Raw genomic sequence first — 24,393 nt, 5'->3', positions numbered from 1 at the left:
GTAATTGTTAGTTCACTTCGAAAAGGTATGTATGGAAGTGCACGCCCTAAGATAGCCGTGTTGAATTTACTGTGAGTCTGTCAAGAGATACTGCACTGGGACGTGAACCTAAAAGGGAGATGGATGCTAGAGAGCTCAGTCATTTCTGTGTTGCGGAAAGCTTGTAGTAAATGTGGAGGTTGGGCATAAAATTGCTGAAGCAGTAAATTAAGGCTGGCCAGAAGGGGAAACTCTGACAGTTTTTCTAGTTAAGACAGTTCTACAGCAGTTAATTTTGTGCCTTTTTTTTTTTTTTTTTTCTGTTTTCATATGAATTTTCAGTTCCCACAGGGCTGTGGAGAGTTATGGATGTTTGTTTAGAAGCAATTGCGTATGTAGACCGCATCTTAGAAACTTCAGGTCGTAATTTTAGGTCAAGCTGTGTGTGGAAAACTGTCAGTTGAAAGCCTCTGAAATTGCTTTTCCTATGGTTTAACTGGTTCCAGAGTTGATTAAGTGTAAGTAATAGAAAATGGTATTAAACATGGTAATGTATTACACTAACAAGAGCATCTGACTATATGGTGTAATGTAGAGAACCCTCTGATTATGTCACAGATTTGGGAGGTATCCCAGCAAAAATTGTGCCAAATAATGACACAATGCTAGTTAGGAATATCCAGCATTACTTGATGCCAATAACTTTCCAAACCTTGAACTCTTTTGACAATTAAAAGCCTGGATGGAGCCAGCAGGGCTGAGTAGTTTTCAGTCAGAATATAGGTGTGAAGTATTCTCGTTTTTACCTTGTAATTACTTGCAAGAACCCTCTTAAAATAGTCAACTCGGCTCAGATGGTCTCATTCAAATTTACAAACCTGGCAAAACCGTTGCACTGAATTTTTTACAATGGGAGTAGGAAATACTGAAGAAAAAAAGCAGCAAGTTGTTGGCAGCCTCTCTGTATTGCACAGGATACTTGTGCACATTGACAGTGTTAGTAGGGAATTGTCCAGTTGAGTTGGCCAGGATATTCTATGTTGGACAAAGGTGTTCTTTAAATGTTTGGGATACCCCAGTCGACTGCCTTTTCCGCTCTCCTCCTCCTCCTCCATTTCAAAACAGGGACTTAAGCAGGCTGTATGCAGGGCTTTGCTCAGGGATACAAATAGGTTAGATTGCAGTAGTGGCAAACGGTGGCGATACAAAACCGTGAGGATCCTGTGAAAGGGAGACGCGTCGATTTTAGCTTTTTATCGGAGTATTACCCAGAGGCTTCAATTCATATCAGGTACTGATTGTCCCAGGCAATATGCCACCGCACAGTAATTGCTTACATCCGAAATGTGGAGAGGCTGGGAAAAGGAAATGTCACCGTCCATTTTATAGATGAAAAACCAAGCTGTGGAGCGATGAAATTTCTTGCCCTGGGTCACACAGGAAGCTGGTGGCAGAGCCAAAAAGTAAAGCTGGTACTTGAATCCTAATCCAGTACCTTAATTAAAAGAATGTTCTTTCCCTTGTACAGTTTCACCCATCAGCTGTTTTTTTTACATGCAGCTGAAGTGCCTTTGTATTCTTTTGTATTTAATGGTAGGTAGAAACTCACATTTTTATAGCAAGCTTACTAACAGACTAATTCTCTTCTCATTAAACGTATATAAAGTCACGCAGTCTTAAGGGAGGACGATTGCAAACAATGTGGTTTTCACTTACGAGTTGTATTGTAGTGAATCCGGGTTTTAGGAAGCAACGTGGGAATACAGCCACTGAGACTTGTATATAATTAGATCACTCTTGGATTGCAATTATCGCTAGAGTACAATTTCAGCAGCGGCAGTTCTGTTTAAGCGTGGAAATAACTAATTGAATTTATATTTTAATGGCAAAAAAAAAGGTTAGTCTTTGAACACTCCTAGTGCAGGTAGCCATTTCTGTCCTATTTAATGTCATCATCCAGGGAAACAAAAGATGGTTTGGTTTCAGATGAAGTTTGGCACACTACCTCATTTACTGGGTTTTATAAGCAGCTGCCATAGCACGAGACATCTTCCGAGAATGCGTAAGAAGACCCTGCTGTTTGCTATAAAAAATGAACATAACTTGTCACAAATATTTTTTAAAAAAAGTCCTTTTGCAGTCAGTTCAGCTGTCCTTTGACCAGCTTCTGATTTACTCAATAGCCATGCCTTTGGCTCTGGACACTGAGGAGTGAAGTCCAGAGGTGGCAGAGTAGCACACAGTTGTCCCTTAACAGTAATCCGTATTTTCATATGAAAACAGTGTGAGAATATCTTTTCATCCAGGAAGCATTGGAAGTGACCCATAGCTTAAAGCTTATGCCCCAGAAATCTCATGTATGAGTAGTTTTACTGATGGATGTGCATAAAAACCCTTTTATTCTGAACTCTTGGAGGTTTTACAGCGCTTTAGGATGAATTTTACTCTTGCTTTTTACAGCATGCTATTAAAAAAAAAATCTGCATAAAATGGAATCAACTTTTTGCTATTGGTGCTTCAGTGTTTATATTTCCCTTAGTTTAGGCAGAGTAAAAAACTTTGCTTTTGTTTCTAGTCAGTTTTGATTTTGGATTTTCATGTGCTCTCAGAGTTTCTAGATGTGAACGTGGCACGGATACTTTTTTTTTTTAAAGATGCGTTTCCATTTTATCATTCCCGAATTCATAAAAACATATATACGCATTGTTGTTTGCTTTTTGCCACGGTTTGTTTTGTCAAAATAATGTTTGGAATTAGTTTGACTTTACTATAGTACGTTCCTTAATTTCCAAAGAATTGTTATGAATATTCACTTTGCCTCCAAAAAAAGAACTGACACCAACTAAATCCATGCCTTGGACGTTGCGTCACTGATGTCTGGCAGGAGTTAAATGTAGGTATTGCAACCAAGCCTAAACCTGCATTGCTGGCAGATGTGCTCGTGGTTGTTGACTGGCTCTTTACATGGACAAGCTTTGGCTTGACGTCTTCACCCAAGTGCTTGCGGCATGGGACGTGATGAGACAGGGGCTGGAAGCATGAAGGAATCCACACTGATGCTTGCCCTCAGGTATTTGTTAGGCCAAGAGGGAAGATGATTTTATTTAATGTACTGATGAGCCCAAGTGTGGACTTCACACCTGGCACTAGGCTTTTGGCAAGGTGTGTGCATCTGAGAAGAAATTACGCAAATTGTTTAGTGCTGGAGGCTGTGCGGTTCGCTCCTGAAAACAAAGACTGCAGTGTGATGGTTCAGCTAAGGGAAAATGAAAACTTATGTTTCCCCCCCCCGCCCCATCTTAATAAGGTAAAAATATTCCAGTCCCCTAGTTTTATAGTATTAAAGCTTCTGATTTCATTGGAGTAGTCTGGGTAAATTACATTTTATGGACAAATACTAGTGTCATTACTTCATGTGCTGGGTGAGCAGTGAATTTGTCATGTTTGGAATGCTTCCTGCGCAGTCTGCTGGGGGAGGACTGGTCTCCCTGTCCCACTTTCTGTCTTATTACAGCCCCGAGGCAGGTATTTCTCTTTCTTTTGATGAATGATGAACAGGATATAGTTTCAGCTCTGTTACTATCATTTTTAATCATGCCTTCTAATTTCTGAAGTATCCTACTCGTGGAAATGCAAGTAGGAATTTGCAGGAGTTGTCTGAAGATGCTAGCAAGACTGTTGCCTTGTTAAATGTGCAATTGGCACGTGTTGAAAGCCATTGTCTGTGCCTAATCAGGGGGGCTTTTTGACCTGGGCCAGTCTTGTCTCAACAGTTTTGTTAGTGAAAAAATTGGTGGTGTATTTGGCAGTAAATTGGTAAAGTTACATTCTCTTAAAAACAAAAACAACCCAAAAAAAAGGCAAAAAAAAAAAAGGGCAAAAAAAAAGATTAAATTACCACAAAAATGGACTGTGATACAGACTGGATGAATGGACCATATTAAAGGCAAACACAAGGTTATTAATCACAGCTGGTTTATTAATGAATATCTTCCACCTGCATTTCTTCATGTTGTCCTGAGCGTGGGAGGAAACAGAGGTGGGACAGTCCCGTGGCTGCAATGGGGTAGCTGCCTGTGATGGGCAAGGCGAATCCTAACTGAGACCACCACAGCAGTGTTTTTTGGGATTAAACTAGGATTGAAAGAGATGTATCAGAGGTTGGAAGCGGATGGAGATGGCACTCGGTGGTAGGCATCAGGGGTTGTCCATGACTGTGATGAGCTGAGGCTGGGGTTGATGGCCCTGGGAAGATAGAAGAGTGAAAGGGTGTGGGGGTCTTCCCAGAGTTTTGCAGTGCAGGAGGGAAAAACCATTGAGGAATGGGCACCAGGGTGAGATAGGTGAGGGGGTAAGAGATCTAGCAGTACCAATTGTGGACAAATCAGTAAAATGTGAAATTCTGTGACTGTTAGAGAAAAGGCTGCACTTAGAATCTTCATGTTGGTTATCCTCTCCTCTCACTGCTCTGCAAACCACTGTGTGACTGGAAATCCAGAGGTGGCTGTATTTTACAGATATTTGGGCTTTTAAGTCATTAGGTCATTTTTGGATTACTACTGTTCCTGTGGTGCAGCTTCAACAGCAGTTGCTTCATTTAAACACAAAAATAAAGTGAAATCTAATTTAATTATAATTTAAAAGCCACATTAAAAATTATAGTTTGTTAAGCACTTTTGGGTATTGAACTGCTCTGTAAGTATTAAATTATTTTTTCAGGATGCTCTTTAAAAAGTTGCATGAATATGTTGAAATTTTTGGCCGCTCATGAAAGAAAAACACTGATACTGTCAGAACTTGAGCTGAGCGAAGAACTCAATGTGACAATGTATTAGTTGTAATAAAGGTAGTTTTTACCGTTTTTACAAATAGTATAAAATAATATATTTTAATGACATTTTAGTAACCGTCACAATTAGGTGATCAAAATAGTTGCTATTGAGTTGTATTCTGGCTTTACAAGTGAATATATGTGTGTTGGTTAGTGTTTGTCCGCAGCACTGTTTCTGGTATTAGATTGGATTATATATATGGATTAGATATATTAGTGAGCAACATAATTTCATTTCGGTGGCTGGTTTCAAACGTACATTTCCTTTGATATCTGTGCTCATGCACCGTCTCAAGTGTGAAACCCACCGATGTCTATATTTGAATGAATATTCCAACAAATCACACCCCCCCCCAGTGAAATTTTCTCAGAAAGCAGCTCTGTCACCTGCTGCTCAGCTGCAGGCTGGTGGTGGTGTTCCCAGGTCTCAGCTCTGTTGGAAGCTGGCCGTTCGGCAAGAAAACGTGAGTGCACAAGAAAATAACAGAGAAAAACTTTCTTGTTTTGGAGCACAAAGTTTGTGTGGTATGGCCAGCTGAAGTGCTTGCTATGAAAGCTGTTGCATTTTGCAAAAGTCCCCTGGATTTACCTGAATTATAATGGCAAACGTGTATAATCAGGGTCTTCCCAGTAGCAGTCGTCTTCAGGATCTGGTCCAACATTTAGAACAGGTTATGGATTCTGTGCTGCAGAAATGAGTGTGATCCTGACGGAGGGATGTATCCCCTCCTGACATGGGACCACACGATGGCAAACTTTTTCACCAGGGGAGGCAAGCCCAAAGACTGTCCAAGATAGACACGTCTTGAGCCTGAGCCAGGATGGTCCAGCACAGAGCGTTGAAACTCTGGGAGCTGGAGCTTCTCTCCTGCCCGGAGTGCCTGTGCACAGGTACGGTCGCTCAGCCGTGTCTAGCAGGGGAGGCAGACCACCATGGTCCTTCTGATAATTTCACACCTGCATTCCTCAACAGGGCAGGTGTGCTGTGCAAGACAAGGGGGAGAAGTGGAGAAACATAAGAGGGCTTTAGAGGTTTACATCATCTTTTCCATTTTACTTTAAAGGCAAGAGCTGTTTTCAAGAAGGGAAATTTGGACGCTGAAAAAAATATGCAGTCAGATCACAACAACAACAGCAATAGTGACTCCCACTGTGTGCTTTATGGCATCGCTGGGTGCACTGGTGAGTTAAACCCACTGCAGCTGGGAGAGGACATCATCCCTCTGGGAGTGATGCCTTTTTCCAGGCGTACGGTACACCTCTGGCAGAGCCCACTGGAGAGCCCAGTCCAGCGGTGCTGGACCCCGGCGTTGTCTCTGGTTATTATAAAGCAGCTGAGCACTGGGAGCTGTGCACAGTACAGAGGAGGATATCTGTGTGTGAAAATTAATGTAGTCTCTGGAAGCAGCCAGAACAATAAAATTTTACCACTTGTCTGTGAGAAGTCACAAGTTGTTTTTCATAGTCTCTTGTAGCCTTTTTCTTTTAGGGTACACTGAAAAGAGTATCAATGAAAATTTCAACCCCTCATTGTTTTGTTTCCCGTATTTTTTTTCCACACCAAAATAAGGCCTCTCCCTGCCTTGTTCAGACATGTATGAAGCTTTTGCTTATGCATGCACTGTGTGAGGGATACTGCAGGTGAACTGCAAGGCTACTGTTGTACAACTCTTTCTCCTCCACAGAGCTGATGAAACCCACGCTGGGTCAGCCTGACAACAGGGCTTTGCTTTAAGGACAGAGGATATCTTTTCACTAGTTCTGATTGTGATTTTGGTTTTTTTACTGTTTTCACTGACATCAGCGGGCTTTGTGTCAAGCGAAATAAGTCAGTCTCGCTTGCTTTCTTTTCCCCAGCTTGCTGCCATATGAGAAAGAGGTGTGCAAGTGAACTTACGCTGTAAATGTGTTAATGCAAAGATGGATTTTAGCTAAAATGCAGGTAGGACAGCAAGCTGAAGCTATGCTGTGGAGCTATCCAAAGAGACAGATGGGATAACATCAGTGGGAGCTTTGCCTGCTGGAGAAACTGTGCCATTACTTCAAATCAGAGGTGAAGGTGGTGAAGCCAAGGGCAAAGAGTTTGAATACACTCATTAGTTTCTGTAGAGATTTAAAAAAGGCGCTGCCTTTTACCTGGCTGATCTTGGTAAGTTGGAGGGCGTAGGTGGCACAAGGAGGTTGGATGGGGTGGCAAAGGCTTTGCTGTGGGCAGGAGCCTGTCTGCTTCTGGTACCTGTGGCAAAATTTTAATCTTTAGAACTAAAACTCTTTAATACTGTTAAAATTTTTAATTTTATGAGAAAGTATTCGGTGACAGCAGGGAATATATGGAGTCTGCTTCCCTGCTGTCTCACTTTATGCTGATTGCTGATGCTGGTCCACAAACCAAAGCGGAGATGGACATTCAGGCCTAGTAGTTAGTAATGATGAAGTGAGTGACACACCAGCAGAAAGAAATGTCTCAAGTTTATGTAAAAAGCTTCTAAATTTGAGGACAGAGGGAGTTTAGAAAGTGGTTATGGAGGTTAGCCCCTCGCCCCTCGCTCCCATCTGCATGAGCAGACCCCTACGCTGCTCTGGGCTGCGCTGGGTTCACTTTTGAGGGCCAGAAGCTCCAACTGCAGCGATGCCCCTTTGAGCTCTTGGCCACTGAGATGACTTCTTTGAGTAGCGCTGGGCCAATAGGAAACGCTCTATGTGGAGACTCCTGCTGTACAGGAACGTTGAATAGTATAAGCATTTGTTGGCTAATACTTGCTGATAAAAGATGCCAAAATTTGCAAGGCATCAAGTTCATCAGCACTCGTGGTGCTGGTCTGATCCATAAGCTATTCTGCTAGTCTGCCTGAAAGGCTTCTGTTCTTTATCAAACGTTCTTGCCAGGGTTGGTCTTTATCTTTTAGCGTTTAATGACAGTGATCTGTTATTCCTTGTAGCCTTGAAACCTTTTCTGATTTTGCAGAGTTTGGGAAGAGAGCATTGCATCCCTGACTTGCAATGAATGCTGCCTTGGCAGGTATAAATTACCTAGGAAGCGACGATTTGCGGGGTGTGTATGTATGTACATACAAATGGAACATGACAGTTCAGCAGCACGTCTGAATTGGCTATAAACAACATGCAGTGCTTCATCTTCTGCAGAGAGGAAACCAAACTGACGTGCAGCTGGTAGAAGCTGCTCAGCTCCTGGCTCACATATAGATAGTGTATGACGTTAATTAGTAGAGGCATTTTGCCTACACCTGCTCGGTTGTTTCTGATCTTTCGAAAGAGCCACCAACACTCAACCTTACTCCTCCGCACCATGGAGCAAATAGTGGAGTTAGCAGTGTTTTCCTTCCAGCATTTCGTAGAGCACAGGTCCCCATATCAGCAATTGCTTACTGCTGGAGAAAGGAAGCGAAGGTTTGGCTTGGCCTATGTCTAGAAAGCTACCCTGAAGAAGGAAATCCCGGTGAGGACTCTGACATCTGTTCGGTTAGACCCCTCCTACACCACTCCACCAAGGGGCATGGAGAGCAAATGTGGTTTCAGATCAGGTCCTTTGTATGAACTTGGATAATGCTGGATTTACAGAGAAACCTGAGTTGCAATTCCTCATGCCCTGGCTGCTCCTGGAACTTTCCTCAAAAGAGCCCTCTTAATTCAGAGAGCAATAATTAATCCAGCCTCTGAGTGCTTGTGAATCGAGGCCAGATTTGCAGCTTGTGTAGGTGGCATCTGTCATGAAGGACGGTGATCCTTGTGTCTCTCCTCCCAAGCTGCTTCCTTCGCTATCAGCTAAAGCAGGGTAGAAACTTGAAAGGTCTTCACTAACTGAATGGTGAGGGATTGATCAACATTTAATCTTTCTTTTAATGGTTGATATTTAGCCCAAATAGGTAGCGATCAGAGACTGATATCCTGTGGTTGGCCCAGTGGATTTAGTAAATTCAGATTATTTATAAATCCATTACCTACCCAGTGGCAGGTATTCACACCACCACCACCAAACATCAGCAGAGCCAGCACTAATAGTATGTATGTGTACAGCCTCTACAAGGATGCCAAAAATTGAGCATAGGGACAGTGGCTTGCACAGTAGAGAGAGTTACTCCCTCAAACTGTGTCTGAAATGGTCATTAATGCCACCTCTGAGAAGAAACGATTATTTCAGCTTTGAGGTGGGACGGAGTGGGAAGCTAGAGCTGTACCTGAGAGGTTTCACCTTCTTGTCAACTCCAGGCAGCAGTGAAGTCACCTGAGAAGTTACCATATAACTGCAACTTTCTGGTGGAGTTTTGGTAGTCCCATGGGTACGGTTTGGAAGAGAGCATAAGGTGGGGGCTCTGGGTGTCCCAGAGATGGGTGATGCCGCTGGCTTCATGCTCCATGAGGCTTGTCCATGGTTCAGATGGTGTTGGGAGGGATGCGTTGGGCAGATGTGCATCTGTCTGTAAAGCACCTGCCAGGGAAGGCCCCTGATGTGACACGTTGTTGGATAGGGGAGGACACAGACGGTTAATTCGGGGACAGCCATGTAGCAACACATTCCTCTATCAGCAGTGCTGCTCACTGAGCTCGGTGACCTTCAGGGACCTCCTGTGTTAGGCACATGGCTCAGTGGAAGTGGTGGGAGTGTGCTGCGTACTGAGTGAAGGTGAAACACAGGGGAGGAATATTTCAGTCCAAGTGTATGATGAAAAGGCTGTGATTTCTGTTTTTTGTTTTGTTTGTTTGTTTTGTGTGGTTTTTTTTTTTTTTTTTGAGGCTGAAGAGTCAATCTTGCAAGTTTCGGCTGCTAAGCCAAAGCCAAGGAAAGAGGCTGTGATTACAGTCTGGCCTAAACCGCTGTAGGATGCTTTTGAGACCCATAATTTGTAGGATAATTAGCATTTTTGAAAGCAACAGATGTTGCACGATCAGAAGGAAGGTGGGTGGGAATGGGCAGTGTTCTCACCGAGCAGGGTCCAGATTGCTGCTGAAGACCTCCCGAGCTCATAGTTGGGCAAACTAGAGCTGAATGCGCTGTGCTGACCAGGGCAAATGAAGAAGAGGGCATGGCAGGTCTGTGTTTTCAGTTAAGTGGAGAGTCAGCTGGAACGGCTTCGTTTTTTATTCAGTGATGACTGAAGACAGAGAATCTCTACCAGGGGCTATCGATCCAGAAGGGTTACTGATGCACTGAGGGGTACCATTTGGGGGACCCCTCTGTAACTTCACAGTGGCAGCTGCCAAGGTGACTCCTTAGGAGGCAGTAACACTTCAAAACTGGTATTAAAGATGCTGATAAATGTGTCTGATTAAGAATTGTGGAAAAGAATTAGATAACTTTTTTTGTCCCTGCCCCCTCTTAATTGAGGAACTCTCCGCTGTCCCCAGAACTCACGTTTGGTCTTGCATTTGCTATTCAGCTTTTATTTTCCTAGCCTGCACTTGAATCACACATTTGCAAGGAGAGGAAACAAGCACATTGAAAAGGAGAAAATGAGAGTTGTCTTCATGTTTTTTGAAATGAATCAGATGCCTTACCCAAAGCCCATTGAATTCCCTGTGAGTTTTTCCCCTGACTTCAATGGGCTTTGGTTCTGGCTTTTAGCTCCCGTGAAAGGTCCTGAACTGTCTGTGCTGGGGTGACGAGGAGGCTTGGGTAGACAATTACCAGAGCCCTTCTCAGCCCCTGGCCCAGCCAGGTTGCTAAGGAGACTTGGCCTCGGGATGGGCCCCAGAGCTCACCCCTTCCGGGGTTATTGTCTGCTCTCCCTGCCAAGGCACTCCAGCCGCGGCAGAGCCGCTCGTGCAGCCACAATGCGCTCTACCTCGGCCTCTGGCAGCAGCGAATCCTGCCCGACGTCTTCCCCCTGCCGACGTGCAGCCTCTCTTCCTGCGGTGTTTCCATCCCTGCACCCTCTGCCCGAGGACCAGAGTGGTGGGATCAGATCTTCTGGTCTCTGTTGGCTGTGAAACCTGTTTTTTCACTCCTATCACCTGCATCCATACTCTGGCATCTTCATCTCATGCATTTGCATCGTGACTTTCTTGTCTTTCTCCTCACTGATTTCCCTCTGCCTTGGCTGCAGCTGGTCAGCAAAACAAAAACCAAAAAACCAACAAAAAAAATTGGACGATGTGGGAGAGATGCCGCTGTGGATTCTTTGCAGTTTTCTCTCTTGGGGGAAGTTTTTCTGAAGTTTTAACATTAACAGACTAAACGACAGTTTCTTGTAAGCCATTGGGCAGGTCTCTTTGCAGTCATCTTTTCAGATAGCGAGTCTGTTTGTCTATAGATAAGCAGAATTCTGAGCAGAAATGCTCAAGCCCTGAGCACTTTTATGGTGGTGTAAAATTTAGAATCTTATAGCCGTGAATATGATAATCTGCACGTGAGCAATCGGTTTTGCTCTGCCTTTTGTAGATAATTGGCTCTTCAAATGGGAATGCTCTTGGTTTTGTATCTAAGCTGCAAATTGGAGAAAGCAAGGTGGTGTCTGTTTGGCTCAATCACTTTCAGGTCAATATGCAGAAATTTTTTCATAATTTTAAACATTTTTAAACATCCGTTACACTCCATATTAAACATCCGTTACATTTTGGTTGAACCAAGAAGGTCTGTTAAGAAAGCAGGGCATATCTATGAAAAGTTTTGTAGATCTGTATGTATTTCACTGAGTAACTAATATTTATGGTAATAAAATTAGTATCTGCTATTTTTGGTCTTTATGATGTAGTATCTAGTATGCTTGAAGACAGCTGATCTATGGGGTGGTTTTCTATTTTATGGCATATGCTGTTAACTTGTTTTTGAAACATGTTGTGTTAGCAGGGAGAATGAAACACTAAAATTTCAGTGGTCAAGTAGCAAAGATTTATTTCTTAAGGTTCTGATTCAGTTCAATATTATGAGCTAGGAGAATGCGGAGATCAGCAGGGCGACAGAGCTGTAAGCTTGGTTGCCAACTTGTTTTATATGAAAATAGTTTGTGTACATTAAATAACTAGAGATATATGCAGTCACTATAGGTTAGTGATGATCCTGATTATAATTATTAGGTTATGTAAGGCAAATGATGAAATTGGTTTCACTAGCCTTTTAAGATTTTTTTTAAGGCAACTTTGACTCTTTTGTTAGTCTTTAATAACAAAGAAAACACCGTTTCCATCTAATACTACTGTAGCCAGTTGTTTGAGCGATGATCTCTGCATACAAATGTAAGGCTTGTATTTTAAATGCTGAATAGTGATTTGAGATTTAGGTATGTGGTTTTGACAGTACCTATGCTTAAGCAGTCCTTAAATGCGTGTGGTTTGCAGAGAAAAATACCAAAGGGGTAACATCCTGAAATTGCTATTTCTAAGAAATGATACTGTACAGAACTATACTTGGTCATTTGTAGTTAGTGGAAGTTTCTCCATGTTTAGTGGTTTTTTTCCCCCAGTAGAGAGTGTATTTATTGTGGTATTGGACTCCAGGATTGTCATGAAACCCCGCTGAATTTGCATCATGGTGGTTATGTTCTCCTGGGCTGTTCGCCTGTGTGGGCATAGGAATATTCTCTTCTGCGGAGGTGGGGGACTTGGGCAACACTAACCGTTGCTCTGGATGTCGGCGGGCGACTAAAGTTTGTTTGTTACACATTTACCCTTAGAGAATAAATTTCACAAATGTCTTGCCTATACATATTCACACACTTTAATTTTTTAAAAGGAATTGGGGACCAAGAATGTAAGAACTTTGCTTTTACTTCTTTGCTTTGCCGCTTCTTTTTCGGTAGAGGAAAACTTTGACAGTCATCAATAAAAGATTAAATCATTGATGGCTATCGGGATAAACTAAACACATTTTGTGTGTTGATGCTGGCATAGTAGGAACTTTTCCAAGATGTTTCAGGCCTCGTTCTCTGGTTTGTTTAAGGGCAGAGAATAAGGTCACAAAGGAAATCAAACCCTGATGTGGAGAAATGAAACATGAGGCCTACTGACTTCTAAAAAACATTTTAAATAACATTCTCTAAGGTTTCATTTTATACTGAAGGCAGCTGTAATAAGTTTTGGAAGATGGTGTAAGGTTTCTATTAAAGAGAGATTTTTGCTTGCTGTTTTTGTACCCAAATGAAGGAGCGAGGGAGATGGAATTAGAGCTTATTTAGTATAAGGTGAGAAACTGAAAGTTCTCTCCAGAACTGTAAAGTAGTAATTTATAAATTCTACTGTAATTTACAAATTAAAAAATATTGCACTGTTCCTAGATCTTTGAAAATGACACACATAGCCGTGGCATAATTCAATAACTGCAACACAGATGCGCTTTTGCCACAAGTAAAATAAGACTGCTGCTTTGTAGTATGCTGCCAGTGTAGCCTCAGTGAGTAAATTCCCAGTAGATGTTTGCCGCATGCCAAATATATTGGACTGTATAAAAGATCCCATTGTTCCATGGGCACCATTATTTGCTATTACACTCGCAATGTTTGCTTGTGAAACAGTTTATTGGAAACTAGTATGTTTAAGAAGGAACGCTTGATTTGAAATTCAGTTGATTTGGCTTGTAATGTCAAAGCTTTTACAGTGTACAGCCTCTAAAAATAAATATTTAGGTCTGCTGTTTTTTTACTTATCTTCGAAAGAATTCCTGGAGAAGAGGCTGGGGCTGGGCAATGGGCGTTTCACTTCTGATTTGTAGGTTGAAGGTGTACGTAGGTCAGGATTAACTTTACTCTCCTGTAAGAAGGAGCAGGCGGCGTTAAGCTTGCGTGAGGGAGGTGGCGAGTTCCCAGCTAGGCTGCTGAAACGGCAGCTCTCTGGAGGTTGTCTAGGGAGGGTGGCAGTGCCCGTCCCGCTCGCGGGATAGTAAAGGAATTTGGTAACCAGGGCTGTCGTTTAGAGGACTTTCTGTTACGTGATGTTTGGGTGAAAAGTTTTTATGCTTTGCCCACTTGCCTTGTCCAGCTAAACCAAGCTGCTGGTGGCCCTGGAGGCTGGGGAGCTGATCGTGTGCCCTGCTCGCCACCTAGAAGGCTTTAGCAGCTTTTAAATCAGGCTTAGTGAGGGTGGTGGAAAGCTGCCTCACTGTCACAGCGGAGGGCAAGGCTCCCACCGATGCTATGCCCCAGGACCGTGTATTGCACCCACAGCGTCGGGCTGGGAACGCTGGCTGCAGTGGCTCTCCGGGTACCGGTACATCTCGGTGCGTTCGCTGATGTAAGCTTGACCAAGAACATCTGATGAAGGCCTGAGCAAGTCCATAGGTTAAAAGCTCTGTTGGCTCACATTAAATACACTGCCCAGAGAACTCTGTATTTCCCTGTGTCCTGCTCAGAATAAGAACGAACTGGTATTTCTGCTGTTGTGTCTGGGTAAAGTAGAGAGCAGCTATCGTGGTAGTGCTGGTCAGAGCACTTTGAGAAGTCAAGCTGTGGGGTATGTGCATCCCGCATGAGGAATTTCAGTGCTGAGGCTTCTGCTGCTGGATCTGAGAAAGTCCCTTTGGTTTATTTTAATACATTAATGAGTTTTTTAAATTAATCAATAATCTTTCTTCTATTTTGTAGAGGCTTGGTCTAATTAGAATGTTTTAAAACTCATTGCAATGGCTCAATTAAAAAAAAAAAAGATATTTTACTTAATTCTTGCTGAGTTGAACTATGAAAAATGCTTAAAGTTTTTAAGCACGGTTTCTCCCCTCCCCCCAAATAGCTAGTCTTTATATTACAAGTGTAGTGCTCAAGTCATCTCCTTTGAACTGTAGTTTGTGTTATACGTTTTGGCTGCAGTGTTATTTCGGAGGAGTCAGCCAACAGGCTTACAAGGCTTTTTGGCTCAAGTTCACTTACAGTTTTCTTGGCAGCTCTGCTTATTTATGCATCTTTATTTCTCTCTCTCTTGCTCCTTCTCGCTCCCCCTCCCCACACGAACAGAGCGGTCGCCGCACAGGCCCATCCTCCAAGCTGGCCTTCCAGCAAATGCCTCCACAGTCGTCGGCGGTGACGTCGAGTTTGTCTGCAAAGTCTACAGCGATGCTCAACCTCACATTCAGTGGATAAAACATGTAGAGAAGAATGGCAGTAAATACGGACCAGATGGACTGCCGTATCTTCAGGTTTTAAAGGTGAGGCTTTACAGACGCCGGCAGTGGTGATGACTTCTTTAAAGCGTTGAATTTATTTGATGTAAATCCAAGAATTTTAAGATCTGAACTTCTTTTGAAAATGGAGGTGTTGATGTTACAAATGAAATAATGAGTCAGCCATTTGATAGTCTAAATGCTAATTGTGCAGTTTACAGACACTTTTGCTCTTTTTTTACTTCCGTGAAGTCCTTTACCTCTGAATGTTTCAGGCACGACTTATTCAGAAAAAAAAGAAAACCCTCTTAAAGAACATCACTGACATTTACGTTACGGTAGAGTTACGTCCAAAGCATACCCAGGATAATGTGCTCCATTTCTTTCCCGTTTCTTCAGCGTCTTTATTCAAAGTAAAGTGGCACCTGCTGACAAAAGCTCGTTGGCAGGGTTGGGTTTTCTGGATGCTGAGCCTGCAGATGTTCATTTTTCGCTGGCGTATCAGCGGTGTCATTACTGCTGGCAGGTGTTTTGAGCAAGCCTCACCAAGGAAAATCCAAAGTTTTCCGAGCTGGGTGGCACTGCCAAAACTCAGTGTGCTGGTGGGCAGGACAGCCAGCTCTATACCATCTTGTTCCATGCAGCTGGTGTACCAGCCCAGGTGCTTTTTTCCCCGATGACGCTGTTGTCTAATGCCTCCTGTGACGCTTCGTATTTAAAAAAACCCAAGCAACAACAACAAACCCCAAACCCGCAATGTTTTGACACTGATACCTGTAAGAAGTGGAAGGCGTATTCTTATGACGTGTTGGTGGTGGGACCGTAGACAGGTTGGTGTCCATTTTGGGCAGCAGTGACATTGTTCTCCTGTGTTATTGGTCTATTCTAGCATTCGGGGATAAATAGTTCCAATGCTGAAGTGCTGACACTGTACAATGTGACAGAGGCGGACGCTGGAGAATATATTTGTAAGGTCTCCAATTATATAGGGGAGGCCAACCAGTCTGCCTGGCTCTCTGTTCTGCCAAGTATACAAGGTAACGTTTTTTAAAGCAAGCTGGATGTAGAAGCTGGAAAAAATGGTGCTTTGGGAGACTGCAGGCAGCTTGTAGGATGACTCTTTGGCCTTGTGATATATGTGTAATCTTCCTTTGGTGATGCAACTGGTATTACACCAGCAGCCATGGAAAAATTCCCACAATATTCTGTGTGTCCCGTAAGCACTGGTTTCTGATGCTGATCTTTATTCTCTCTTGTGTTTGGCGTCTTTGTGTCTGTGTGTTTATGTCCAGTTTTGTTGTGAATTCTGCATACTTTGCAGTTCATATATATAATAACAATGTGTTTATGACCTAATTAGTGTATATTTTTATATATATATACATATGTGTGTGTATATATACGAAATGTTCACATAAGTACCCACTGAAGCATGTCAGGTGAGTTTAGTCACTTACAACTTCCCATGTCACCTGCAGCTGTGCAGAGTGGGAGGGTTTTCCAGTTGTTATTCACCTGTATATTAACTGGGTAATAACCCATTAATAGCAATAAAGAATGGCATCAATGTGACTACAACTTAAACTAAATTTCCTTCAAAATAGTCTGGTAAAAATGAGTTTATTCCCTCATCTTGTGTTTCAGAGTAACATCTTTGAATGGAACAGAGACAAAAAGCAGCAAATTTCAAAAATCTCCATCGTAGAGACCTTGACACTGATTCCCTGCTGTGCCCATCTTGGGACAGCTGGAAAGTTTCAGGTCTAAGATTTACTCTGTTTGTACGAATTTGGATAATCACTGATACACTGATCAGTTTGGTACATAATGACTTGGTAAAGCCAGAGATTTAGCAAGTCTGGAAGGAGACCAGGAAAGAACCTTCCAGCTTATTTTTTTTTTTTTTTAATCTCTCTAAGATTTAGAAAAATACATTTTATTTCCATCTCCTGGTTTTTCAACCTTTGGGTCCAGTTTTTCTCCACATCTGAGCGCCACAACTGATCTTTTTTGACCAAGACCTGAGCTACCTTCTGTGCTTCTGAGCAAGCCACCAAATGTTACCAGACTTCAGATTAAACTAAGATTTATCAACAGTGCGCAACATACAGTATTGAAGTGTAGTGCAGTGGATAATGCAAAGACCATACAATGCTTAAGACAGCTACTAAGTTGCGTCTTTTGAAGCAGCAGTTGCCTCTTTTTTTTTTTCATCCTTTCAAAGTATATTTTTATAGTAAATTCTTTCCTCTGAAACAGGTAACTACATGTGAAGGAACCCACATTCTGTCCTACTTTGTTTTCTCTTTGTTTTTCTTTCAACTTCCTTTTATTAACAAAAAAGAAGGAAAAAAAAAAAAAAGCTTTGTGGGTTAATTTTTCCATGTCATTTGATTGCATGCATGTTTAGGTGGTGAGTTTAGGTCTGGTGAAGGGTGTCGATTACTTTCTGAGGTGAGCTGGGACCTGTGGTAAACGCCTTTTGGATGAGGGATTGTGGATGGGGAAGGAGCTTTGCATCTCTACACCTCTGCCTTTACAAAGTGCAAAGCCCCGTGGCTCCGTCTCCCTATCCACAAGAATTCTCTCAATGTCTAGCTTTTTCTCTTGCTTCCCTCTTGTTTTTTTTTTAGGCTGCCGGTGTTAACACCACGGACAAAGAAATTGAGGTTCTCTATATACGGAATGTAACTTTTGAGGATGCTGGGGAGTATACGTGCTTGGCGGGTAATTCTATTGGGATATCCTTTCACACTGCATGGTTGACAGTTCTGCCAGGTATACACTGCTCTCTTTCTGTGGTTTTTCCTCTTTATTTTTCCCCTTGTTGATTGCTGCAGAATTAGCACGGCTTCTGTCTCAGAAAGGGACTTTTACAATGATTTTTTTTTGACCACAGCTGTCTCAAGCCAATTAAGTGTCTTGTGACATATTTGCCACTCCAAAAACCTAACAACAAAAAAGGGTGGGGGCTGTTGCGCTTAACTGAAGTATTTTTACATCTGTTAAATGTTCATCAGAAATGCTAAGGAGCTGCATTTCCTTAGCATTTCAGTGAGATAACTGAAAATCAGCCCGTTAATCATTGTAAACTTTTTCAAGAGGGAAATTCAAAGTTTCTTATGAAGCTTTGGGACTAATTTGGCCACAATCATGTACTGGTTTATCAAAATACCTCAGCTATTTCACGTGCTTAAATTCACTTTTACCTATCGTCCAAATCTCTTACGGAAATTGTAGTTTTAATGCTAATGGATGGTGTACAGAAGCAGTGCCTTCCATATCTTGGGGAATCGGCTCCGTGCATCTTTAAACATTGCATGCTCTAAGAAAACAAGTAGTTGTTTGCTTTTACTGCAAAGCATGTCTTGCTGTTCTCGGGTTGATGATGTTTCTGTCCTTAAAAGAAACAAACATCAATGTGCATTATTGCCTGAAAATTGTTATCAGCTGTTAGAAGATGTAACTGTAGTTGGTTTTGACACTAGTCAAATTTTGTCATTTATGACTGTTGGCAGCTGCCTTAGGAGTTCTTTTGAAAAAACGTGAACCACCTGAGGTTTGCTGGGTCATCTTGTGCTTACCACTTATTAATTGTTAATCCTGAGTAAAAGGCACAAAACCTGCATGTGTGTGTTGCTGAGGTTCATATTACAGGAGTGAAATGTTCCCACTTTTCTGCAGAAAATTTCTGACCTTTCACTAAAATACATTGAACAAGGCAACTTTATTACATCTCACTCTTACGTGAACACCGAGCCTGCGTGGTCTGTCACCAAGCAGGCAAAGCAGTACTTGGGTAAAGCTTGCTTCTGCTAGCAGTGTTTGCATTTTGCAAGTGCCTGAAGAGCATTTTTTAACTGATTTTTCCTGAATGAAATATTTTTATAAGCCTAGAATTCAGCTTGAATGTGCATCGCTTGTGGAGTGACCGCTGATTGCTGTGGAATGCTGTTTATCTGGGGGTTGAATCCCAGATAAGGGCTTAGGGACAGTGTTTGCACATATAACTGTCTTGAAGATAATTTCAGAATGGTTTCAATCAGAGTAACAGCTATGTGGAACCACTCCCACTAAAATCTAATCTCATGGACTGGTAACCACTGATGAGGTTCCTTGAAATATTCAGTCCCCACGAAAGAGGACTCATTAATTAACGTATTGCTAGCAATTCAGCTTTCGCTTGCATTACGCTTTTTAACCTGACATTGGGCTCTTCAAAGGACTTCAGAGGAGTGAGGCACCCGGCATGAACCTCAGTCAGTTAAGCAGCTGGGCAGCCGGGTCCTCGAAACGCTCTTGAAATCCCGAACCAGAATTTAGAAACATGATGAGGGACCGATTCATCCTGCCTTCCCTCTGTATTTTGAGATCCCAGTGAAAATTTGGATAAACAGGCAATGCAGACTCAAGCCCAAACATCTATTTGAGAATTTAGACACTTTAAAGCTAGCTAATTCATTATTTTATTTTTAGATGTGGCTTTATGCGGTTAATTACACTACTTTTGAAGTCTGACTTGAGCAGCAAAATGAACCTGAGCCTAGTTTGAACACTTCAGGTTTTTTTCTTTTCCCCTAAAATTATGCTTGTTCATCCAATATTTCAATATCTGTGTATCTGCCTACCTATCTAGGCACACACATATATATGTCTATGTATGTATACACACATGCACAAGCTCACACTTAATGGCAAACTGAGAAGTCAAAGCAGCGATCTAGAAAGAGGAATTACTCTCAGATTGCAAGATGGCCTAAACATCCACAGTATTCTGTATGTCGCACGGTCACTGTGAGAATTGCTGGTATTTTACCATTTCGTGTTGTTCCATGCACTGTACTGAACTGCGCTTGTGCCGTGTGCTAACTCTGTGGCGTGATTGTTCCCTCCTAAAAACTTCCGATCCAGCTCCCGAGAAAGAAAAAGAATATCCGACATCTCCAGACTACCTGGAAATAGCGATTTACTGCATAGGGGTCTTCTTAATTGCCTGCATGGTGCTGACAGTGATCCTGTGCCGCATGAAGAACACCACCAAGAAGCCCGACTTCAGCAGCCAGCCCGCTGTCCATAAGCTGACAAAGCGAATCCCTCTGCGCAGACAGGTAACAGAAAGTAGATAAAGAGTTTAAAAAACTTTTACCAAACGACCTAAGCCAGCACATTCTTTTGATGAAAGCTTTGGAAAGGGGAATAAATAAGCGTTATACCAAATTGCAGTAGGGGTGGGATGTAATCTGGCATGGGAAGAAAGTACGTTGTAACACAGCAATGTGTGTCTCAGGGTAAGGAAATAGGGGCAGGGTTGTCAGGAGAAATGTAAAAAATGGAGCATGTTCTGTATTAGCAGTCTAGAGATGGGAAAAAAAAAATGTTTTTAAAGTATTTTGGGGCCTGATCCCACAGCTCATTGAAGTCGATGGAAAAAATTTTACTGACTTAATGGACTTTGGAACAGAATCCTATTTAATTGTGTATTTATAATGTTTCTAAGGTGACTATTATTGTAGTAACTAGGTACCAGATAAAGAGAGGTATTTTTCAGGAAGAATTTTGAAGACCGAGCGGGGAGGGGGGGTGGAATTTCATAGCCAAGCATCCAGAAACCACCTCAAAATAGAAAGAAGACTGTAATAAAGTAAAAATAGGGGAGATACTATATCAGATCTCGGACAGTTTGATTAAGAGGCTAATGCTTTTGAGTGAGGAACAAACGCAAACGTCAGATTTAAAATGCACATAGGAGCATCGCATGAAATATATTTTACAATTGCTTGTGGCTGGCACTGAGCATTTCTGGAGAGGGCAATACCATGAGCAACAAACCAGTTGAACAAGTAACAGGCCTTTGGCTTTGTCACAGGCCATCACTTGCCAAAACACCCTCCGCTCCTGAAGGACTTGTTTCTTTTGAAGTTGGAGTTTAATATGTTGTGGGTTTTGTTTTGTGTTTTTTTTTTTTTCTTGCAGTAGGTCTTCAGGATAGTCCTCTAAAGCCACCAAATCCATCCCCAGGTTTCAGCTCTGAGAAGCTGGAGGGGTGTTGGCATCTGAGGCTTTTGGTTCACCTTGTTATTCAAAATAGGTACCATCTGCAGGGGCTGGATCCAGGCTCTGGTCAGGGCGTTTGGATCTGAGGGTTTAGTTTGGGTCCATCTGCACCACGAACAGGTTGTGCAGAATCTCTGCAGATTGATCGCTGTCAGAGTAATGCATGTACCTTAAAAATAGCTCTTCAGTGCGGGTAAGCATTTGAAATTTAAATGCATAATCACACAGAGTTAGGGTGGAGCTTGGTCTTAGGATTTTGAACAGTATTACTTTTTTTCCAAACCCTTTTTTTCAGGATTCCTGAATGTCCTTGGTTAGAAATAGAGCAGTAATGCTTTAGCCATCTTCCTCTGAAGTGTAGTATTTTACAAAATCTTGAGGTGGGGGACATGAGCTTTGCCTGATGTGAAAAATGTTGAGTTTGTTTTATGAGCAAAAATGTTAATTCTTAGTTTTTTTGACTTTCTTTGCCACCTTTTTTTTTGTGGGTTGTTTTGTTGTTGTTGTTTTGTGGGTGTGTTGGTTGTTTGTGGGTTTTTTTGTAATTTTATGATTTTACTTATTTGCTTGAAAATCACTGGGAAGAAGAGGGACTTTTGCCTCTTAGTACATCAGAAAATGATGAGAGGCTCTCAGCTCAATTCACACATCTCTGTGGCTAAAAAAATTTGCGTAGCTTTCTGGACTACTGAAAAGAAGCTTTTCGAATGTTCTGTACTTAACCAGAGAGAGATACATATTGTCTGCTTAGATTAAAGACATTTGCTAGATCTCTGCCTGAATATAAAAGCATCATAATGACTCAAGAGATAAGTTGACGGCATAAAAAATACCTAGGATTTGGTGTGAGCTCGGTTGTTTCGGTTGGAAATGGTTCCTCGGGGGGAGAGTGTTATTTCATTGTGTGTGACAGTAGTGCCAACCACTGCCCTCAGTTTACTTATTTATCATAAAATGATGCAATATGGACCTTCTCCAAAGCTATTGTTTTCACAGAGGGGAAAAATGTCTGTCTTGCAATATGCTTGTCAGATCAGATTTTATCGGTTTATTTTGGTTTTCTAGATTTTCTTAGCAAGAACAGCATTTTGCTTTTAAAAGTGGGAATAATTTTTTGAAAAACAGTTTTGTTTAAAGTGCGAATCCTATTTCAACCCCTAAGCAAAAATTCCACTACTCTCAATTCTTCCGGGTACTTTTTTTATTAACAGGGGTTCCTCATTGAAGTGCTCTCTGCTTTCATGAAACTTCATAGAGGAAAATACAACTACTATAAGTGTTAAAAGAAATCTATATTTCTGTTTTGATGGTTTCACTGGGCATTTCACTAACTGTTTGTATTAGCATGTAAAGGCAGGATGAGATGAGAAGTCCCTGAAAACTGGCTCATCAACAGTGAAGATGCCGTAAATTCTCAGTTAGCAGTCTCCTTCGTCTCTTAAGGCTGCAGCATTTGTTTAGTTTCTTCATCTTTTAAAGCTGGTTTTGGATTTCAGAATTGTTGTTGCAAATCGGGAATTAAAAAATAATTCAGGAGGTTTTTTATTTAATGGGTGTGAACTTCTGGATTATTCAACTGGGTTTGTTTTGTTCTACCGCCAGGCTTACTTTTTTGTTTCAGTTTATTTGTATTTCAGAGGATTGTATTTAAAGCCTGGCGGGGTTTTGTCACTAAACCTCTATTTATCTGTTGATCACAGGCAAAGGTGCAGAAGGTTCTCCCTTGGCTTTGTGCTGTGCTGTGTGTCGGGGGGAATAGAGAAAGCGGCCGTGTTGATGAGAGGATGGGGGAGAGCGAGCAGGGGACATGCTTGTGGCAGGTAGATTGTGTGCGCTGGGCAGAGATCCGGGACTGGGTGATGGGATGTGTTGGAATTCCAGAGAAGTGAGGCCATAGATAGGAGAATTCTTGATATTGTTTTTGAAGCTCTCTGCTGCTGGGCCAGGCTCCCTAAGGATCTGGATATGAAAATAATCCTGGTTCACGAAGAGGCATTTGCATGGCTGCGATGCCATCTTGTCTAAGCGGGATAAGAGTCTTGCTGAGTAACATATGGTTTGGTTTGCAGGCCTGGATTCTCCTACACTATTTAGTCTGAGCTACTACAGGATTTTATCATTCCCCACATGCAGGCATTTTTTTCCTGCCAAAATGTGGTTCTTTTCACTTTCATAGGAAGGGTCATGATGAAGTCAGGAATTATCAGTTCCCTCCCCCTACAGCTCAGCCTCACTAGGATGTGGTACTTTGTTTTTTGAAATAGAAATTGCTTGCAGGGAAGTCCAGCAAACAGTTCCTCTTCTGTATGTAAAAGCAGAGCGCTGCAGTGCTGTTGGGATTAGCCATGTTCGGCGTGGAGGTACTGGTTCGCAAGGGAGAGGGAGAATTGTTTGTGGGATTGAACATCACAAGCCGATACGCAGCATAGACTTTAGGTGACAGGTTTACTGAACCAAAAGGTAAAGAGCAGCCTTCAATAAGACATACGTCTATTTTTGTGGAACTTTTTTCCTTTTAACAAATAAATTGTAGTTAAAACAGACAAGGAGACGGTGCTGCTCTAGTGGTTATAGAAGGTCCCATCTCTTGTGACTTGCCCAAAGTCAAGTACAAGTATTTGTCATTGCTAGAGCATTTCATTACTGCTATCACAGTTAATCTGTCAATTTTGGACCCCCTCAACTTGGGTGTGTATACGTGCCTTAAACAGGGAGGAATCATTTCTTATGCTTAGTATTTTAAATACATTCCCATCAGTTTACATCTACCTTGGTTGCTGATTCTAATCCTTCATAAAGACACAACGAACACATTTGTGATGAGCAAAGACCGATTGGTTTAAAGTAAGACTTAAGCTCACCAAAAAAAAAAAGATAATTGAAAATGATGATGGCAGCTGGAACCTGGGGAAAAAAAGTACTCTGGAAGAAGTAAAGTAACATAGCATTTCATGCTGTATTGAGCTGTAAAAATATAATTTGTTTTAAGGAATAGACTCTGAAATACAAAGAATAATACACAACTGTTGGTAGGATATATTGCAAGGAATTTACCTTAATACCTATTTTAGCTTCTTGCTTTATTCTCTGTATAGAAACCATTGACTTGCCTAGTAGTACTCATTTGTCATTTTTTTTTTGTTACATAAGTGTTGCAAAACAAGTGCTTTTCATGAAGAGGTGGTGCGTGTTTTTCAAGTGTCAGTACTTAACATTAGGAATCCTCAGTTTCATGTGGATTTATACCTTATATTTTCCTAGATCCAGTCACTCAGATGGACTGTTTCTACCAACAGCCAATAGCATTACTTTCTAATTATGTTTATATACATATATGCATATGACTTCAAATTAACTTTTATAGTCTTCAAAAAGACTGACAATTACAGGAAATCACTGCATGGCTGCTAAAATCTCACAGCGTGAGTTCCAGAACTGACAGATCTAGGCTTCAGGACATGGTATAAATCGTTCAGTGGAGGAAAAT

The 24,393-nt window shown here is 41.8% G+C and overlaps 1 protein-coding gene across 6 annotated transcripts in view; it reads left to right on the top strand.

Moving 5' to 3' along the window:
• Positions 1–24,393, top strand: part of FGFR2 (fibroblast growth factor receptor 2) — an 80,480-nt gene that overhangs the window by 33,583 nt on the left and 22,504 nt on the right. For 3 of the 6 annotated variants that reach the window (XM_082001993.1, XM_082001991.1, XM_082001995.1), the window contains 3 exons: positions 14,707–14,897; positions 17,486–17,630; positions 19,764–19,960. In XM_082001993.1, the coding sequence (XP_081858119.1) occupies positions 14,707–14,897; positions 17,486–17,630; positions 19,764–19,960 (533 nt within the window). Of the gene's footprint in view, positions 1–14,706; positions 14,898–15,741; positions 15,890–17,485; positions 17,631–19,763; positions 19,961–24,393 lie in introns of all 6 variants that reach the window. The other 3 variants (XM_082001990.1, XM_082001992.1, XM_082001994.1) reach the window with 3 other exon arrangements.

This window comes from Phaethon aethereus (assembly GCF_964289735.1).
Source record: "Phaethon aethereus genome assembly, chromosome: 7".
Classification (NCBI taxonomy): Eukaryota; Metazoa; Chordata; class Aves; order Phaethontiformes; family Phaethontidae; genus Phaethon; species Phaethon aethereus.
The sequence above is the reverse complement of the archived record's forward strand: the minus strand, read 5'-3'. Positions and strand labels throughout refer to the sequence as shown.